The sequence below is a fragment of the Cynara cardunculus genome, assembly GCF_001531365.2.
Source record: "Cynara cardunculus var. scolymus isolate 2C chromosome LG 3, CcrdV1, whole genome shotgun sequence".
Classification (NCBI taxonomy): Eukaryota; Viridiplantae; Streptophyta; class Magnoliopsida; order Asterales; family Asteraceae; genus Cynara; species Cynara cardunculus.
This window is the reverse complement of record NC_037530.1, coordinates 6,011,017-6,030,291: the sequence shown is the minus strand read 5'-3', so window position 1 is coordinate 6,030,291 and position 19,275 is coordinate 6,011,017. Positions and strand designations below refer to the sequence as shown.

The following is a 19,275-nucleotide window of genomic DNA, read 5'->3' as shown; positions in this document are numbered from 1 at the left end:
AAATAATTATTATCTTTATAAAAAAATTATATTATTAAACCAAATATAAATTACTTTGTTATTGTACATAAATTAAATTATAAAAAAATTGAATTAAAAATTTACACAAAAAAATGAGGAATTTCAAATAGTTAATTTGATACTAATATCGATATATTTTTGTCAAAATTTTATGATATCTTTAAACATATATTTTATTAAAAAATAAAAACATCATCGCTTTTTTAAAATCACATAAAGTCATATTATAACATCGACTGAGATAAAGAATAAAATGAAATATTAAAATCACGATGTATCTCGCTGCATTGCGCGAGTACGCTTCTAGTATATTATAAAGCATTTGATAAAAACTCTTAAAACCCACTTTTTATATATTAAGTATTGTTTATTAATGTATGTTACTTAAAACTCAAGATTACAAGTAGATTGTGCATTAGTACAACTTATTAAAGCTCCATATCTGAATTCGTGTAACTAACTGCAGATAAACATAATCAAATACATGATAAACATCTCATTTTAAATATAAAAAATCTAAAATATAATCAAGATAATCATTTAGTTCTAACCAAATAATTAATTATTATCTTTATAAAATGTTATATTATTAAACCAAAAATAAATTATTTCATTATTAAACTTAAATAAAAGAAATAAATTTTAAAAAATTACATAAAAAATGATAACCTTTAAATAGTTGATTTGATATTAACATTGATATTTTTTTTTTCAAAATTTTATGATATCTTCAAATTTATATTTTATTCAAAAATAAAAACATTATTGTTTTCTTAAAAACACATCAAATCGTATTATAACATCGATAGAGACAAAAAAAATAATATAAAACATTAAAATCGAGATGTATCTCGTTACATTATACAAGGATTAAAATGGGCTAATTTGAAAGGTAAACCCATCTGGGCTCATTAGCCCATTCTTATCCATTGTTATCAACGACTTGGTAGTTGGTACTGCCTTCAACTACACACCAATGGCACTTGTAACCAACCCATTCCCCTTTCCGTACGTATTTCCCTTTTCTGTTTCAGCTGTTAACATTTTAGCTTCTTAGGGGCCGTTTATCAAACGCTTACCTGGGTAAGCATTTACTAAGTCACAATACTTTATTGGATGATTATGATAAGGACCAAGAATCTTACCCTGTAAGAGCAAAAACAAGGACCGAGAGTCTTACCCGGTAAGTAAAGGTGACGACTCTTATTCGGTTAGCGCTTACCGGATAGATTTTTACATACAATTCATTTTTCATTATCAATCGTTTGATACAGCTTATCCATATTTTTTAAATCTTTAAGTATATATCATATGGAAAAATAGAAATTAACTTAGAAAAAATTATGATCCATGTTATAACAATGATAAACTCTTCTTAAAACAACTTTTCATTTAGGGAAAAGTATAAAAAAAATCCAATGACTTTAGTGTTTTGAATGATTAAGTTATTGAACAATTTTTTGGAATAAATAAGTTATCGTACATTCCAAAACCTGTTAAATAACTCTCTGAACTTTCTAAAACCTACTAGATACATTCTTAAGAGTTATAAAACTGATTAATATGGTAAAATAATGAAAAAAACTTGAAAAAAAGTCAATGAACTTTCATATTTTGAGGGATTAAGTCCCTAAACATTTTTTGAACAAAAAAAGTACTTATATTTACAAAAAATATTGATAAAATTTATTTTAATAAAAAATAAAAAATATTATGTTAGTGATTTTTGAAATAAAAAAATATTTAAAAAAAATTACTGATTATATTTATTTTTAGTTAAAAGTAAAATATATTCCGTATATGATTTCTCAAATTAAAAAAATAAAAAAGATTTTAAAATGATTATTGAAGGTAATACCAACTACCAAAGAAAATAAACATTCATATTTTGAACGATTAAATCTCTAAATATTTTTTGAATTAAAAAAATACTTAGTTCTATAAAATAAAATAAATATACCAAAAAAAAAACTTACATTTATAAAAAAAAAACTTACATTTAAAAAGGATTTATCATAAATTCTTTTTGAATGTAAGTATTTTTTTTTTTTTGTAAATGTAAGTACTGATAAATCCCTTTTGAATGTAAGTATTTTTTTTTGTAAATGTAAGTACTTTTTTGGTATATTTATTTTATTTTATAGATCTAAGTACTTTTTTGGTTCAAAAAATATTTATGGACTTAATCGTTCAAAATATGAATGTCCATTGTCTTTTTTTTCCAGACTTTTTTCATTATTTTACCATTTTAACCAGTTGTATAAGTCATAAGAATGTATCTAACAAGTTTTAAAAAGTCCAAAAAATCATTTAACATATTTTAAAATGTTCAAGAATTTATTTGTTCTAAAAATTTATTTAGAGACTTAATCATTTCAAATATTAAACTCTATTTTTTAGACTTTTTCATTTTATTTACCACTGTAATCATTCTCATTTCCATTCGAGAAACCGTCTCTGAGTAACAACGAAACGGTTTTCTTTTTGGTATTTGAAACTTGTTGCGTACTTTTCTTCGTTACACGAGAATAAAAGCAGCGGTTAAACTTCAGAGCGTTTTAATTTGAGAGCTCGTTTTTCAGTTTCAAAGTTCGCCGATCACCGGCCGACGAAGCTATAACGTCCCATTGCATTTCTAAAATCATGTAACCGTTTTTGTACCGGCGATACAAGCTTCAATTTCTTCGTAAGTTATACCATTTAATTCCTAGTTTTCCATCATTTAAAGAAATTCTTACGCCCTAATTCTCTACTTCACTCCGATGTATTGATGATTTTGTTAAGTTTTGTGCAAATTATATCTTGTTTTGCATATTTCATAATTTGATTCTCCAGTGTTAGGGTTTCTGTTTCTGTTACGGTTACGTTTGTTGTTTATTGATTTTTGTTGGGACTTATTATTATGGCACTTCTTTTTAATGTTTGGACCTAGGTTTCGTTGGAATGCGGCTATGGTGATTTTGGTGATGAAGGGAACTATGTAGAAACGTTGGAGTGATGAAAAAAATGGCTCCTGGAACAGATTTAGCTAAGGAATTGGAGAGTTGCAGAAAAATATGCCTTGAATTGGAAGAGAAGAGCAAAAAGGATGAAATGAGGTGTTTGATGTTGGAAATTGAGGTTGGAGAGTTGAAGAAAAAGAACAAGGAACTCGAGGGGGAGATCACAAGGATTCAGAAGGTTGTGAGCAATGGAGAGAAGGGGAAAGGGGTGATAGTCGATTTGACGGATGAGGAAAACGAAGGAGATAAGTTTGTTCAGTTGTTGATCGAAAACAAGGTTCTGGAATGTGAGAAAACAAGTGCTGAAATCGAGATTCGATCTTGGAAGGAGAAGGTTAAGGAATTGGTTTCACGAGTGTGTGAATTGGAATTGAAGGCAAACATGAAGGGCATGAATGAATCCTCCAAGGGGATTGATGCCGGAATGGTAACGGTGACTGGGAACACACAAGTGGACACAAATAGCAATTTGATGAGCAAAGAGAGAATTAAAGAGGACATTAGTGTGGTCTCAACTCACAAAAGTACTGTTGAAAGAGGAGGTAAGGGTTGTATCCAAGTTAGAAAGCGGTTGTCATTTGAGGAAGACGGATTCCCCAATAAGACGATGGCTCCATCTACTCCAGGTGTTGCTCAACTTCCCTTTTCTGGTGTTATCGATATCAGTGATGAGGATTTAAACTGTAATGAAATTCCAAAAGTCAAGAAGCTTTTTGATCCAATCAACTATGGTTCTAAAAGTCCTTTTTCTTCTAAGAATGACCCTGAGACGACTAATCTAGGACATATTGATGAAGATGATATGGATGGCTTTGAAGGGTATTCTCGAACTGCTGCAAGTGCTAAAAGAAAAAGAACTTCCAATACCATTGCCAGCGATGATGATGAAGATATGGATGGTTTTGTTGGTCATTCTTCGAAAACTCCAAGTGCTAAAAGAAAAAGGGCTGCTAGGGTTATATCAAGTGATGATGAGACCAGTTATGACGATAACGCCCCAATTTGCACGCTCATCAAGCAACACAGTTCTAGGTTAAACACTGATTCTGAGGATGAAGTTAAAGAAGGGGTAGGTAAGCGGCACCTGAAGAGGTTGAGAAAACCAGGATTTAGAGACAGACAAGATAGAAGCACTCTTGACCTTAATAGAACTATTTGTCTTCATGGAAATAGTTCAAGTGAGGATGAGGAAGACAATGATGGTGTAGAGGAAGGGTCGGAGAGTGAAGATGATAGTTTGGGTGGATTTATCGTGGACAGTTCTGAAAGTTGTTCTGAGATTGCTCCTGTAAGTGATGATAGCTGTGATGAATCCAAAGATGCATTAAGTGATTTCAAATTAACTTTAGACAAGATTGGTAGAAAAAAAGTTTTGAATCTAAAGTGGGATCTAGAGGGAGATATGTTAGCTGATTTTGGCAAGGATCCTGAATTGTGTATGAGGGCCGTGTGTGCTCTTTATAGGCAACAGACAGCGGATGAGAAAGCATCAAAAGAAACTATATACCAGAATGAGCGTGGGTTTAGCCAGTGTGATGCATCCAGGTGAGCTTTTTTATCTCCCCGTGCATATTGTTATTCTATGTTGCTACAAGACTAAGGGCTACATTTAGTAAAATTCTAATGCTTCAAGATTAGATAGAACATGATTTAGGTCCATTTATGTTATTTTTAACGTTTTCAATTTGTGAGGCATATTTATGCAAAAACACCATTTTGCTTGTTTGGAATTTCCAACCAGCAAGCAAAAAGAAATGCAAAATGCTGGAGATGGGAGAGTAACAGGGCATATATGCCATGTGGTTGGAGTTTTAATTTTATTTTGGTGTTTTCTTGTGTCATGGTGGGAGATGGTCTAAGAATGTGATCATGACAGACAGAAAAGCATGGCCAACCAGAAATGTAGTACTTGAAAGTCGAAACTAGTGATTTAATGGTGTTGAAACGTGTATTTGTAGGGCTAGTAAGGTGGCAGAGTTTCTGATAGATGGTGACGCTGGCGGTGATATGAGCAAAACAGTGGAAGAACTGAAACGATATGACTCGAAGGGGATCAAACTATGTATGGCACTTGCAGCTAAATACTCAAAGCAGTTATTCGAGATTTACCAGAACAAAGAAGATCCATATTTCGTGCCAAAGTGCCATGGTATGTGAGTCTGTTTCATTTCCTTGTTTGTTTAAGTAAATATTGTCTTAATTAATGAATGATGTGCAGACCAAGGTAGCATGTAGTGGTAGTCTGGATAGATAATGTGTTTTTGCTTTAGAGCAGATGGAATGTGAATATTTCATATGTAAATTGCATTTTAGATGTGAAGTTGGTATCTCTATCTCTGCACAAGTCCTTGTATTGCTATATGCGTAGATTCAAGATCATGGGATATATTGCAAATGTTGATTCATTTGTCGATTTTGTGGGACGATATATATTCGCATCTGGAAAACGTACCAACCCAACCCAACCCAACCCGATATGAATCATATGATCATCTCAGATGATGGATTCAAGATCTAAAGATGATGAAGCTGAAGTTATAACGATGGTGTTGGTGTTGGTGTTGGTGTTGGTGTTGTAAAGATCTTTATTGCGTCTGAAGCATAAAAGGAACAATGCAAACAAAATAGGTTTCACAAGTCATTAGTTGGTTAACATAATATATATATATATATATATATATATATATATATTATGTTATTAAATTTTTATTTTAAAATGTGAAAAATCACTAAAAATGCAATAATTTCAGGTATAGAAACCTAAAACATTTAAATCAAATTATAATTTTTTATTTGAAGCCATATCAATATATTTGTATTTTTTTTTAATTAACAAACCCTGTGCAATCACCCTTTTACAATTTAGGGGATGTTTGGGATTGTTTATTTGAAACGACTTATGTTTTTTCTACAGAAACACTTATCAACTTATTATAAATCAAAAATCTTCCGTTCAGTAGAATTCCGAAGAAAGATTGTTGGCAGCCAGCAGGTGGAGACATTTCTTTGGCCCCTTAAAAAAAAAAGAAAAAAAAGAAATGCGGGCAGGGTGGAGCTCGGCAGAGGGTTTGAGAATAGGGTAGGGTCCTGTTCTTAAGATTCAGATAAGAAAAAAGTTCCAAACCTTTATGCATGCACCCCCGTACAAGTGCTGCGTACAAGTTCCGGCCAGGATGATTGGGAAAGATCAAACCAATTTGAACCRCTCACATCACAGTAGTAGTAGCGTAAAGGCCGTAAGCCGGGGGGCGGCCATAACATAAGGCTATTACTTTCACACCTCTCTCTCTTTATCTATAGATATCTAAAAAGAGAGAGATCCGCTGCGTGAGCAACCCGACTGTGCGTTACATGTGCTCTACAGGCTGCACTCCATCTTTATTCCCCCTTTTTTCTTTTGATTTGGAAGACGGGCGTTGCGTTTGGTTCGAAAGGCATGGTTTTCAGTATGTCTCCRGATAGGCCCCCCACTAGTCCGGCTAGCTAGTGAGTGGTTCTTTCGGGCGGGAAGCAGGYCGGGCCCTACGAGCGGGCATCTCCCGCAACGCAAGCAGCATTGTTCGCCACCACCCGRGAAGCAAAAGATTATAGAGTCCAGGCTGAAAATACATGCATAGATAGTGGTCTAATGACAAGGCCGACGACGGAAGCTCGGGACGGAGCCGTATGATGCGGAAGTCTCACGTACGGTTCCCTGAGAAGGGAGTGGCTACCTACTGGAGCTTCGACCAATCACCACCGGTCAATTCCGCTTTGGGGCCACCCCTTACTCTACCATTATTATAGGGSTATGGGGTTCGAGACAAAGAAAGATCAAGGCAGCATATCAGCTTTTCACTTTTTTAAGAACTCTTTATTACCGGATTGACATCGGTATAAGTTGTTTATCTAAATGCTCAAAAGTGTTTATTATTGGTGTCATACCGAAATAAGTCGATAAGTTATTTTTATAAACAATTTTAAACACCCCCTTGTATTTTGCTTGTTCCAATATAAATTCAAGTTTTCTTTTATTAACAAGTTCTAAACTTTTAATAATTTTTCGATTTTAGTTTTACAAAAATAATTTTATATATGTGGCAAAATCATTTTGGATCAATAATTTGAATCCCATTTCTTTGGTCAAGAGTTCCAATTAGGGTGTTCCCGTAAATATAATTATATAAATATAAATAACATTGATAAATTATAAAATGATATTTCATTACTTAAGTGATCAATCAAGACTATTTTGCATCGAAGTAAATGTGTATCAACTATACTGATTAAATTGATATCAACTTAATTCCGTATTATTTACAATTTGTTTATAATTACATACCCAAGTATGTAAACTTGGTTGATACACGATATTGGAAGTCATATATCAGGGTAGTATTGTGGTACCGACTTATTTAATTATTTATTAGTTTTTAAATCTTTTATATATAGAATATTAAAGTTGGTAGTTGGTCGAACATTTGAATACTTGCAAGTTTCATCTCTTTCAATTAAAAACCCATATACATCATATTTATTACCTCAAAACTCAAAATTTGAACAAAATGATAAGTTTTCATATATATAATTTAAAGTTGGTACAAAATCAATACGAATATGAATCAATCGAAAAAATTAATACCATATATAATTGATTGGTACATGGTATAAAATTATACATACCGATTATAATTAATCGGTACAACTTGCTACCATACATACCAAATTCAATTCACCCATGATAATATTATTTTGGATAACGGAGACAATAACAATCAAATTGATTGTATTCGACGCTTATAACAAGAATCAGAGTGGCGCAGCGGAAGCGTGGTGGGCCCATAACCCACAGGTCCCAGGATCGAAACCTGGCTCTGATATGATATTCAGTGTGGCTTCCGTTCCTTTTTATTTTTCTTAGAAAACAATTTTTTATGTTATTTTCTATAAAATTAATCATTTAAACCTTATAACTTAAAGATAAAATGCTTTCAGAGTCTTAAAAATATCAATTCTATTAAAAGATTTTCATTATTTTAACCATAAATTACAACAAAGATATGCTAACAAATAAGTAGTCATTCTCATTCGATTAACGACATAAAAAAAGTCACAAAATCCGCAACCAATCTTCAACTTGTAAGGTTCGGGTTCGGGTTCAAGGCCCTCCAAGTATAGCATTCTCGATATCTTCTCGGCTTAATGCATAGCTGAATCTCCTCTCGACATCTTTATCCAGATTTCCCGGACCGCTCTTTACATACCTGCATTTCCATCAAAATTATCACCTTAAAAATTCACAAAATCTTATCATCCATTCATTATCGTTTCCAAGATTCTTATATCTTGTAATTCTCAAACCAAACCAAACCAAACGAACTTGCTGAAGAACAGAATTGGGTCCGAGAGTAGAGAAGCTGTTTTCATGAAAACACACACATACCATGAAGTTTTAGATTGGTTAAGTGGTAAAAATCAGAATCTATATCTAACATTAAATGATCAACAGATTTCAGAAGTTGCCCCATGTAGGGATGGTTTCCATTGATACAACTAAGGTTGCTTGTCTAGATTCACAAATCTGTATCTAAACTCGAGATGGAAGAAGCTCATAGCCATAAAAACCGATATTCTAGCTATGATACAAGTATCATTTACCTCTTCACAACAAAATTCAAAGCCCCAAGTCACACTGGTATCCGTTTTTGAGCCATCTAATAATACTAAAAGTCAGAGCCAGAAGTGATACTTGGAGGCACACACTTGCCATGAATCGCACATTGTAAGCCACAGGAAGATGAATAATGCATAAACTCTAGATGGATTCCCAAATACAGATCATGAATCTATGACCATGGAGAATTTCCGCCAAAACTGATTAGGAACCCGAGAACCACCCAATATTCATCATGAATCATACATTCATGACGAATATATCCCAACATTCATGTGGAATAACATGTCCATATTCCTAATGAATATGTCTTGTGCCGTGCTGTGGGCTGTCCAGTTCATAATCAATTTTAGGGTTCTAACTGAACCTGCTGCCACTCTGTGACTAATCAATTTCCAGTGGCTAAACAACATAATAACAACCCAGGGAACTTACTAAAGTTCAAATCTTGGATCATATGAACATCAAGAACACCAAATAAATCGACATCACTAAATACCCAATTGGGATTCATACTCACCTAGTTTATGAAAGCTACTAGTTAAAGCAATACATATCAATGATGCAATTGAAGGGTGTAAATTAGAAAGTTGCAAACAAACTTCAATCAAAAATCTTTAATTCATCGAACGAACATCAAGAAACCAGAAGAATGATGCATTATCTGCTGTTAACAAGCTTAATTAACCCTAGAAAAAAGGACCCATAAGCGGTTCAATGCTCATGAAACAGCAAAATTGATGTTAATCAAGAAAGAAACCTGATATAAAGATCTGTGACATCAAGAGAGAGCTTTGCATGCCAATCGGGTTTCTCGATAAACCAAACAGCTCTATCATCATTGCTCTGGAAAAACCCTAATTGCTTCAACCATGCCTCGACACAAGGCAAGCTGTGTGAGTATAATGGCTTCTTCTTGTCGGGCAAATTCTTGAGCCACTCGTCTTCATCGGTGGAGACCTCTGTTTCTTCAGACGCCGATTTTGACAAAATTAGGGTTCTTCTGTTTCTTCTTGTTCCTCTGGGTGTTGAGAATTTTGAACAAGGATACGAAATTCGGGAGCATGAATTGATAGAACTTGCAGAAAATAAAGAAGTTGGATAGAAATTTCTTGTGTTGAATCTTGTAGAACAACAAGAAGAGATCGAGGGAACCTTTAAAATGCCCATTTTCCCCCCAAGAAGTATCAAAAAAACGATTGTCTTCAATGGAGGTTTACAGATAACGATGACGAAAGAAGGAAGACGGACCAGTGAACGACGTCGTGGTGTGGTTAGGGCTTGAGGATAAGGGGTTCTGTTGGCTGACTGCATATACTGCTGGGAAAAGGTGCAAGTCCTAAAAACATGTGTTTAAAATTATAAAGTTGATGATAAATTGCATTTAAATTGAAAATATTTTTATTCAAACCACAAGGGTGGTATTTGATTGGTTTGAGCTTGACTCTAAATGGTAAAAATATCAGGAGGTCTCAAGTTCAAATTCAAAGAGGAATAAAAATCCCTTTATGGCCACGGAGGTTCAAATGCAATGACTTCGAACTATCTGTAAAGCAGGTGGTTGCCCTGAGATTAATCAGCTCGCATAATAAATTGGACATCCAGGTTAATAATTTTTTTTTTTTTAATTCCATTCTTGTTTTTATTTTAAAATATTATAAATCAAAAACCTCATTTTTTAGTCCTTTGACCATCACAAACAAACAATCCGACCAACCCAAGTAATCTTCCATAACATTAATCATTATTGTAAAAGGCCCAAAATATCATAAAAAACGGAAAGTCTAAAAAACTTAATAGACTTTAGTGTTTTGAATGATTAAGTCTCTGGACAATTTTTTGGAACAAATAAGTAATTCGACATTCCAAAACATGTTAAATGACTCATTAGACTTTCTAAAACCTGTTAGATACATTCTTATGACCTATAAAACTGGTTTAATGTGCATCCATACCTGCACCTTCTTATAAATAACAAAACTTAAACGAAGCATCGAACCATACATGTACCTGTTTATCTATCTAGCATTTAACAAATAAATAACAACTTCATACTGAATACCAAACATCATCATCTAGAGTTAGCACTAGACATCTACGGTCTACCATTTTACCAACTACCAAACCGCATCGTCTCTTCATAATCATCTCATCAATGATCATCTCTATGAGGAAATGAAAGCAAAACAAAGAAAGTGGAAACCTAAACCGAACCTGTTTTCTGAAATCGAGCTCCAAATCGGACTACTAGGACTTGGCTTTTGCTGTTTTGAATGAAATCGAGCTCCAAAATCAAAGAAAGCGAACTTGTTACGTAAGAAATCAAAGAAATTTGATTGAGTGAAAAATAAAAGAAATAACAAGTGAAGAACATAACCACATAGGTCGAATGTTTTCTGAAAATCAAGCTCCAAAATTGTGCCTTTGGTTGGTTCGATCGATTCAATCCTTGTAAAAATCGAACGACGTTGGGCGTTGTTGTTTCTGTGTTTCCCTACGACTTTGGTTCGTGTACAAACCCATAGAGAGCGATTGCTCTATTGCTGGTAACAACGAGGGGAGAGGGGCGAGCGTGAGACGGTACCTCGTTTCAACCACACAGCGGCAACAGTGATGGGGTTGGGCTGAAGGTGTTAGCGACCGCTGCAGGAGGAGAGGCAACGACGAGGGGGAGAGGGGCGACCGTGGGACTAAAGTGAGGATGAACACGTTAGTTTTAGGGGGAGGGGGTTTAATTTGTAAATTTACCTGATATCTAGGTTACAGGTTCACAAATTTTAGTGATAAAGATGTATCTGACAGGTTTTAGAAAGTCCAACGAGTTATTTACAGGTTTTGAAATGTCTAAGAACTTATTCATTCCAAAAAATTGTCCAAAAACTTAATTATTTCAAACAATAAAGTTCAATGTTTTTTTATTTTTACCTATATTTTAATACATAAGATATGATATAGTTTATCTCTCTACTTTTGGATTTGGAGATTTTTTTTTCTATGTCTCTAGAGTTTATCATACTATTTAAACAAAATTTTCTTACATTTTGAAAAAATTAAAATAATTTATGATTGTTGTTTTTGATTGATATATTCTAACCTTTTGGTGTGCTTCAATTAGTGAGATGCAATAATATCTCGTTAACATTTAATTTGATAAATGTTCATCTTTTTTATCAGTCTTAAGTTCATCAACGTTATTTAACATGAATCTTTATTTTCTTCATCAATAAAATCAAGAACAAACCTTGAAACAAAATCCTTAGTACTAAACATACAACCTAAATCAATTAAAAGAAACTTCTGAATCAAATAACGTGCCTCACGTTTACCATAATTGTAACATGACATCAAACACAAATCTTGTGTCACGACATACCATGACAAACCTTTTAAAAACAAGTATTCAAGCCATTAAGCCAGTGTTCAAAAAAGCTTGTTGCAATAGCCATTATGGTGTGCAGTGACTTGAGTTTTGTGTTCCACGTCGCGTTAGGCTTGTGTGACACACCATTACCCAATGCACAGTTTTTATAATACAATATTTGATTTTTCTATTTTTTTTCTAATGTCTTATATATATATATATATATATAGGGTTTATTTCAAATACAACCTATCGCATTTGTACAACCAATGCAACCCAATAAATTAAAATATTTATGGAAATGATTAAAGTTCATTTATTATGATTTAAATATTTATGGAATATGAATACGGTTCATTAATTATGATTAATACTTTATATTAGAAAATAATCAAAACCTCTATAAAATCACATATTAATCAAATGAAATGGACGGTTGAGATTGGGTTGTATTGGTTGCACAAATGACAAGGGTTGTATAATAACCAACCTCTATATATATATATATATATATATATATATAGGGGCTCATTCAAGGAAGAACTGATTAGTTTGTGGTAATCTTGAGATCCAATCTCAACCACAAATCAATTATAAATTAAGAAATTTTTAATTTTGATAATTTTTAATTAAAATTTTAATGCAAGGACATTTTAGGTATTTTCTCTCCTCTCTCCGTCCCCGTTCTCCGGTGATACCACAGTGTGATACCCAAGCACATATAAGATGCATTGTGATATCACTGTGTTACATATCCGATCGACCACACAAAGGAACTCAGTGTGATACCCAAACACATATAAGATGCATTGTGATACCATTGTGGTATCATAATAGGACGGTGGCCGGAAGACGGGGATGGAGAGAGAAGAGAGGAGAGAGGAGATAGAAAAGAAAAGAGAAAATACCTAAAATGTTCTTACATTAAAATTTTAATTAAAAATTACCAAAATTATAAATTTTCTAATTTATCTATTAATTTGTTGTTGAGATTGGTTCTCACGGTTATCACAAACTAATTAGTTCTCATTTGATTAGATCCATATATATATATATATATATATATATATATATATATATCATTTTCTAATGTATAACCCAATTTGAATTATTTAATATAATTGATTCATCGAGTAATAGTAAATATATATACATATATATATATATATATATATTGTGCAACCAATACAACCAAATCTCAACCGTTCATTTCATTTGATGAATATGTGATTTCATAGAGTTTTGATTGTTTCCTAATATAAAGTATTAATCATAATTAATGAACTTTATTCATATTCCATAAATATTCAAATCATAATAAATGAACTCTCTTTATTTCTATAAATATCTCAATTAATTGGGTTGCAAGGGTTGTACAAATATACAAGGTTGTAAAAGAAATATACCCTATATATATATATATATATTTGTATGTATAATAATTCATATGACATAAAAATTCGTTGTGACTTGTGAGACATGAGACTTGATCCGTCTTCGCACTAGACTTTAGGACCTTACATTATATATATATATATATATATATATATATATATATATTTGTATGTATAATAATTCATATGACATAAAAATTCGTTGTGACTCGTGAGACATGAGACTTGATCCGTCTTCGCACTAGACTTTAGGACCTTACATTAAACCAAGTAAACACGACCTTAAATGGTTCTAAAGGGGTGTTTGAGATTGCTTATTTGAAACTATTTATGATTTTCTATAAAAACACTTATCATAAGTCAGAAGAGTTTAACTTCTTTAAAAACTCCTTATTACCGGTTTGACACCGGTATAAATTGTTTATCCAAACACTCAAAAATGCTTATTACTGATACCATACCGAAATAAGTCAATAAATTATTTTTGTAAATAATTTAAAACACCGTATAAAACCACACACCTTAAAATGAAACAACAAAAAAAACGTGTCAATAATTGGTGACTTTCGTAATTAAACAACAAAAGGGGAAATTTATGATTGCGTGAAGCACATGCTCACTTTCTTCCTTCTTCCCCATTTACCAATTACCACCATTCTTACCGGTAGGTCAACTCAGATCATCAACTGCACCAGATAGAGATGGCAACAGCAGCAGCAGGGACTTCATCTTCAATGGCGCAAGCTATGTTTGCATCTCGATCATTCACGCCGTCCTTCTCTCGTCGCTCTTCTTTGCCTCGTCTTCCTTTTCTACCTCCTTCAGCTTCTTCTCCGTTACCACCTTCTTTTAACCTCCGAATCTCAGGTAAAACAATCTATCTTACACAATCACCGAGTTATTCAAGATTATGAGTAATTTTTATGTGTTTCAATTTGTCAAGTTTGCTTTGATTGTATGTTTTGTTGCCCTAAACTTGTTAATGCCTCTTGTTCTTCTGAATAATCCCAAATTACTCCTTCCTCTGTGGTCTCGTTTATATCAAAGGATACATGTAGCTGCAAAGTTTAATCTGGTTTACAAAATGGCTAATAAATGTAGAACTGGAGGGTATACATACATGATCATAGTAATTAAACTTGACTTAGGACCAAGGGTTGATGTTAATTGGGCTTTCTCAATTCCGACATTTTTTGACATTGTAGATCAGAGTACAAATTCATAGGATTTGTGTGTGTTTTCGAATCTGTCTGTAATTTTTCGTTTGGCCTAGAGATGATAAGAGTGATTGTTTGTTTTAGCCCTAGGTTCCATCATCCATGTTTTTGTGAATAAAGATTCATAGTGATTGAAACTCGTGTGGGTGGGATAAAATCTTGCAACTACAAGACTCATCTCTTCCTACTTGTGCTATTTTCTGGCCATTGGATTGTTAAATTTGGTCTGTATAAGATACTGTGGTGACTTGTATATCTGATATTCATAACACCTCCCTGAATCAGGATCAAAGAAGTCGTTATCATATCGGATTAAGGCGTCCTCAGAAGATTCATCTGAAACTTCAGAAGTTGGAGAGGTATTCTCCAACTTAAAGGAAAAGGTGAGCCACTATGTATTCTTCTTTGTACCAAAACAGACATAAAACCTCTGGCTGTAGTAATATTGTATGATTCATGTTGTTGTTGCAACTCAATGAAAGGGATCTGGGTTTCCAAGAACAATCAGCTAATTCTCCAAGATTAAGATTTAAGAACGATCTAATGTTATTTAGTTACATGTTACACTCTTTTACATGTTCACCTTTTAACAGTGGGATGCACTTGAAAACAAACCCATGGCTGTTGTCTATGGAGGAGGAGCAGCTGTTGGTGTTTGGCTGTCTTCCACTGTTGTTAATGCAATCAACTCGGTTCCTGTTGTAAGTGATATATTATATCAGCCTTCGTGTCAATAAGCCGTTCAACTCTTGTACTAGAATTTCTTTATCTGAACAAAATATTTGAGTTCTCTGAAAATTTATCGACCAAATGCTATGTCTGTATCTTCTTTTCCAAGCAGGTCCCAAAGTTCATGGAACTGATTGGACTCGGATACACTGGATGGTTCATCTATAGGTATCTTCTCTTTAAGGTAAACATCTATCTTTGACATGGGTTTAACTTTTTCCGTTTCTTGCAAACTACTGAAACAAATAAGGTTAAGCATGAGATAGGTGCACCATGGCTCGGCTCCTCAGTTTCACAAGGGTTTGGTTGGGAAATGTTTATTTAAAGTATTTCTCCACCCCCCGGAAAAGAAAAACTAAGAAACACTTTTTTAACCACAAGGGTGGTGCCTGATTGGTTTGAGCTTGGCTCCAAAGGTCAAAAGTGCCCGGAGGTCCCAGGTTCAAATCCAAGGAGGAACAAAAATCCCCTTGTGACCACGTAGGTTCAAATGTGGTGACTCCGGGCTACCTGCAAAGCAGGTGGTCCCCCTGGGAATAGTCGGCTCACATAGCGGGTTGGATATCCAGGTTAATAAAAAATACACTTTCTTTATGAAACATGTTCTCTTTAAGCATGAATGTAACAACTGGACGAACCTTTTTCTCCAGTCAGGTAGAAAAGAACTAGCTGATGATATCGAAGTGCTGAAGAAGAAGATTATTGGAACCGAATAGACAACGGTAATTGGTAACATGTATTTACTTTATATTATCGATCCAAAGTTGTTTATAGGTTTCCTTCTGCTATGACACTTGATAGGGTTCACATCCTGTGTTTGTTGTATCACATGTTTTTTCTATATTTGATCCTTCTGTAAATTGGCTATATTTTAATGAAAATAAATTAACTTCTCGCTGTTTATACATCTATAATCGAACTTATCATCTCTTTAGTCCCCTTCCAAACAGCGGAAGCGATAAGTAGTTAATAGGACTGAGACTTCTTTTTTGTGATGGCATAACCATCCACCCTGTCCCGAGCCTCGTTTTCTAAGCAGGCTCATAGTCCCAGCCTGTAGTGCCTGGTACTCGAACATTGGCTTGTGCATATAACCAAACACAATAGGAACAATTGAACATGTAGATTTATGTGGCTCGCCCAATAGGAACATTTAGATACCCATCTAGGCACCAGGATCCACCCTGAGCTATTGGACCATGGGTGGTGTGTAGGACTTGACCATGGTTAGCTAGATGGGAGTTGGAGCCTGCCATCAGTCTGGGGATAGTTTGAACCAGTTTCTGTTGGGGCATGTCTGCTGATTCTGAAGCTGCAGGTGGAAGATACATTCCGTGGAAACATGTTAATAGTTTTAGTTTACTGACTACATGTCACATCTTATAATTCAGTTTAGGGTTGCAACTTTCAAATAATCGAGTGTATAGTCCCAATTCAAGCAAAGTCAAACTGAGCAGAAAAAGTCAACAATCCCAAGAACTAACAATTAAACATGAAATCGTTTGTATTGCAGAATGATAAACCGGAATTCTCAATGCGAACTACATATCGAACAAGAAAGTAGTAAACTTGATGCAAGTAAAAGTGAAGGGAGAGATCATAACACCAGATATACGTGGAAACCCAAATTGGGTGAAAACCACGGGCCGAAAAGTCTACTATCAACAATGATGATTACAATGCTCGGAAATGGAGAAACTAGGAAGAAATTAAGCACAGATTCACTTCTAGTTCGTATCTAGGTCTATGGGACCCAAGGTCGCGTGGCCAGATAGCCTAGGTCGCCATTGCCCAGCCTCGGTCGCAGTGGCGGACGCAGAAAAATATGTTGTAGGGGGCACCTTATGAAAGGCAACAACAATAGATCGATCTTGGCTCAAGTCTTTCCGTTTTATTCCAACTATTAAAACCATCTGTCACGAAAACATTACTCCCACATTGTCCTACGTAATTATCTCTAAACAAATAACAACACAAACAAAGGCTCTATCCGTTTTTACACTATATTCCTACCAATTAGCATAACAGTTTACTCCTTTTCAGGTGTTGATGCTTTCCTTTTAAAAAATCTTTCCATTTGATTTGCCTAATTGCCTACAAAATTAGCCAACAAAATTAACCTAAAGCATTTACCAATTACCACAAATTAACCTAAAATACCTAACCTAAAGCATTTACCAATTACCACAAAATTAACCAACAAAATTAACCTAAAGCATTTACCAATTACCACAAAATTAATCAACAAAATTAACCTAAAACATTTACCAATTAGCACAAAATTAACTAACAAAATTAACCTAAAATACCTAACCTAAAGCATTTACCAATTACCACAAAATTAACCAACAAAACAAAATTAACCTAAAATACCTAACCTAAAGCATTTACCATTTACCAATCACCACAAAATTAACCTAAAAACTAAAATACTTAAATACTACTAAAGGCTAAAGTACTAATTGAAGCTGCCAGTTCACAGTTGGAAATTAGAATCAAGACAAGTAGAACTTAGGTCTTAGAAGTAGGCAGTAGCCAAGTAGGAACAGTCGAACAGAACAAACTTACAGAAAAGAGGCGAGACTCAGTGACTCACTCGAGAGCACACAGCCACACACACTCACAGGCTCGCAGGCTCTCGCCCTCTCGGCGCTCGCAGTCGGCACTCGGCAGTCGCAGCCTCGCCTCTCCTCGCAGGTCGCAGCCTCTCGGTCTCGGCTCTCGCCGTCCCGTCCGGCCACTGGATGAAGAAAAGAAGAAGAAGAAGAGAAGAACAAGAACTGAAGGAGCTCGTATGTGGTAATCGATTTCGATTCGGTAATCGGTATGCGTATGTCTTCACTCTTCACACTCACACGAATCACACTTCACAGGCTCACAGCTTCATTCGTTTCTGATTCAAAGGGGCCTCCTACCTCATGTTGTTGGGGGCCCAATTACATCTAACAAAAAAATACAAGTAAAAAAAAAAATTTGGGCCTTCCTATCTAATTTTTGTTGGGGGCCCAGGACCCCAACCACCTTCTCCTGCATCCGCCCCTGCTCGGTCGTTTCACTCCTCATGCGACACCACCACAAAAAATGTACCGGAAGTCTGAAATCTAGAACCTTGCTAAGCGACCTAGGTCGCATACCACTCTGGACGGAACGGGATGGTCAAAAATGAGATAGGCAGGTGAAAGAATTATGCAAAGTTAAGGTTTTAATTTAATAAGGATAATTTAGTAATTTACTAACAAACGCATCTGAATTACAAGAGACAAAGAGAATCGATTTTGAAAGATCAAAAGAATGGTATTAAAGTACTTTACTTTTTTTTATTAAAACGAAGGATATGAAGGTGAAAGTTGTGGGTTGTGTTGATGTTTATTTAATGGCGTCCCTTGAAGTATGGCGCAAGAATGGGCATTTGCATGTGTTATGTGTAATCCAAATTACACCGTAAATGTAGCTAACTTTGCTTTTTATACCTCAAATCAACTTTTGTCTATACTGTATTATAAAACATTTAACAAAAAGCTCTTAAAATCATTTTTATGTATCAAATATTATTTATTGATTCATATTACTTAAAATTCAAGATTACAGATAAATTACCCGTATATACAACTTATTAATACTCTATTTTAAATTCGTGTAACTAACTGTAAATAAACATAATCAAATACCACTTTTCCATGGGGATCGGCTAGTCCCAACTTCCATAGGTCCATTCTCATCATTGGGTAAAGCAACACCAACTTTATCAGACAATTCATTTCCAGAGTCAAAAAAATTTAATTGATCAAGGTCTTTATTCTCATATTCACTCAACTTATCACACTTCATTTTAAATGGAAAAACGTTTTCATAAAATTTCACATCGCGTGAAACAATTATTTTCTTGGAATCCAAACTA

At 34.2% G+C, this 19,275-nt stretch overlaps 3 protein-coding genes and 1 non-coding gene across 7 annotated transcripts; 3 read left to right on the top strand and 1 right to left on the bottom strand.

Moving 5' to 3' along the window:
- Window positions 1-2,541: 2,541 nt before the first annotated feature.
- On the top strand, window positions 2,542-5,388 carry LOC112509782. Of its 3 annotated transcripts, XM_025114929.1 has the most exons (4): window positions 2,542-2,707; window positions 2,954-4,568; window positions 4,982-5,172; window positions 5,242-5,388. In XM_025114929.1, exons 2-4 carry the CDS (start codon window positions 3,019-3,021, stop codon window positions 5,256-5,258), a joined length of 1,758 nt encoding a protein of 585 aa, XP_024970697.1. In that variant the 5' UTR covers window positions 2,542-2,707; window positions 2,954-3,018; the 3' UTR covers window positions 5,259-5,388. The 3 variants fall into 3 exon arrangements, with proteins under 3 accessions (XP_024970697.1, XP_024970699.1, XP_024970698.1); XM_025114931.1 differs by having other exon boundaries at window positions 4,982-5,388; XM_025114930.1 differs by having other exon boundaries at window positions 2,592-4,568.
- Window positions 5,389-7,810: 2,422 nt separating this feature from the next.
- Window positions 7,811-7,882, top strand: TRNAM-CAU. The gene has a single exon. It is a non-coding gene; the product is annotated as a tRNA-Met (tRNA).
- A 122-nt stretch (window positions 7,883-8,004) lies between these two features.
- LOC112509583 lies at window positions 8,005-10,004 on the bottom strand. Its single transcript, XM_025114603.1, has 2 exons — window positions 9,437-10,004; window positions 8,005-8,266 (listed from the first exon to the last, which is right to left on the bottom strand). Exons 1-2 carry the CDS (start codon window positions 9,988-9,990, stop codon window positions 8,161-8,163), a joined length of 660 nt encoding a protein of 219 aa, XP_024970371.1. The 5' UTR covers window positions 9,991-10,004; the 3' UTR covers window positions 8,005-8,160.
- A 4,020-nt stretch (window positions 10,005-14,024) lies between these two features.
- LOC112509595 (protein CURVATURE THYLAKOID 1A, chloroplastic-like) lies at window positions 14,025-16,283 on the top strand. Of its 2 annotated transcripts, none has more exons than XM_025114642.1 (5): window positions 14,025-14,298; window positions 14,934-15,031; window positions 15,242-15,349; window positions 15,490-15,561; window positions 16,032-16,283. In XM_025114642.1, exons 1-5 carry the CDS (start codon window positions 14,133-14,135, stop codon window positions 16,044-16,046), a joined length of 459 nt encoding a protein of 152 aa, XP_024970410.1. In that variant the 5' UTR covers window positions 14,025-14,132; the 3' UTR covers window positions 16,047-16,283. The 2 variants fall into 2 exon arrangements, with proteins under 2 accessions (XP_024970410.1, XP_024970409.1); XM_025114641.1 differs by having other exon boundaries at window positions 14,026-14,298; window positions 16,028-16,283.
- Window positions 16,284-19,275: the final 2,992 nt, after the last annotated feature.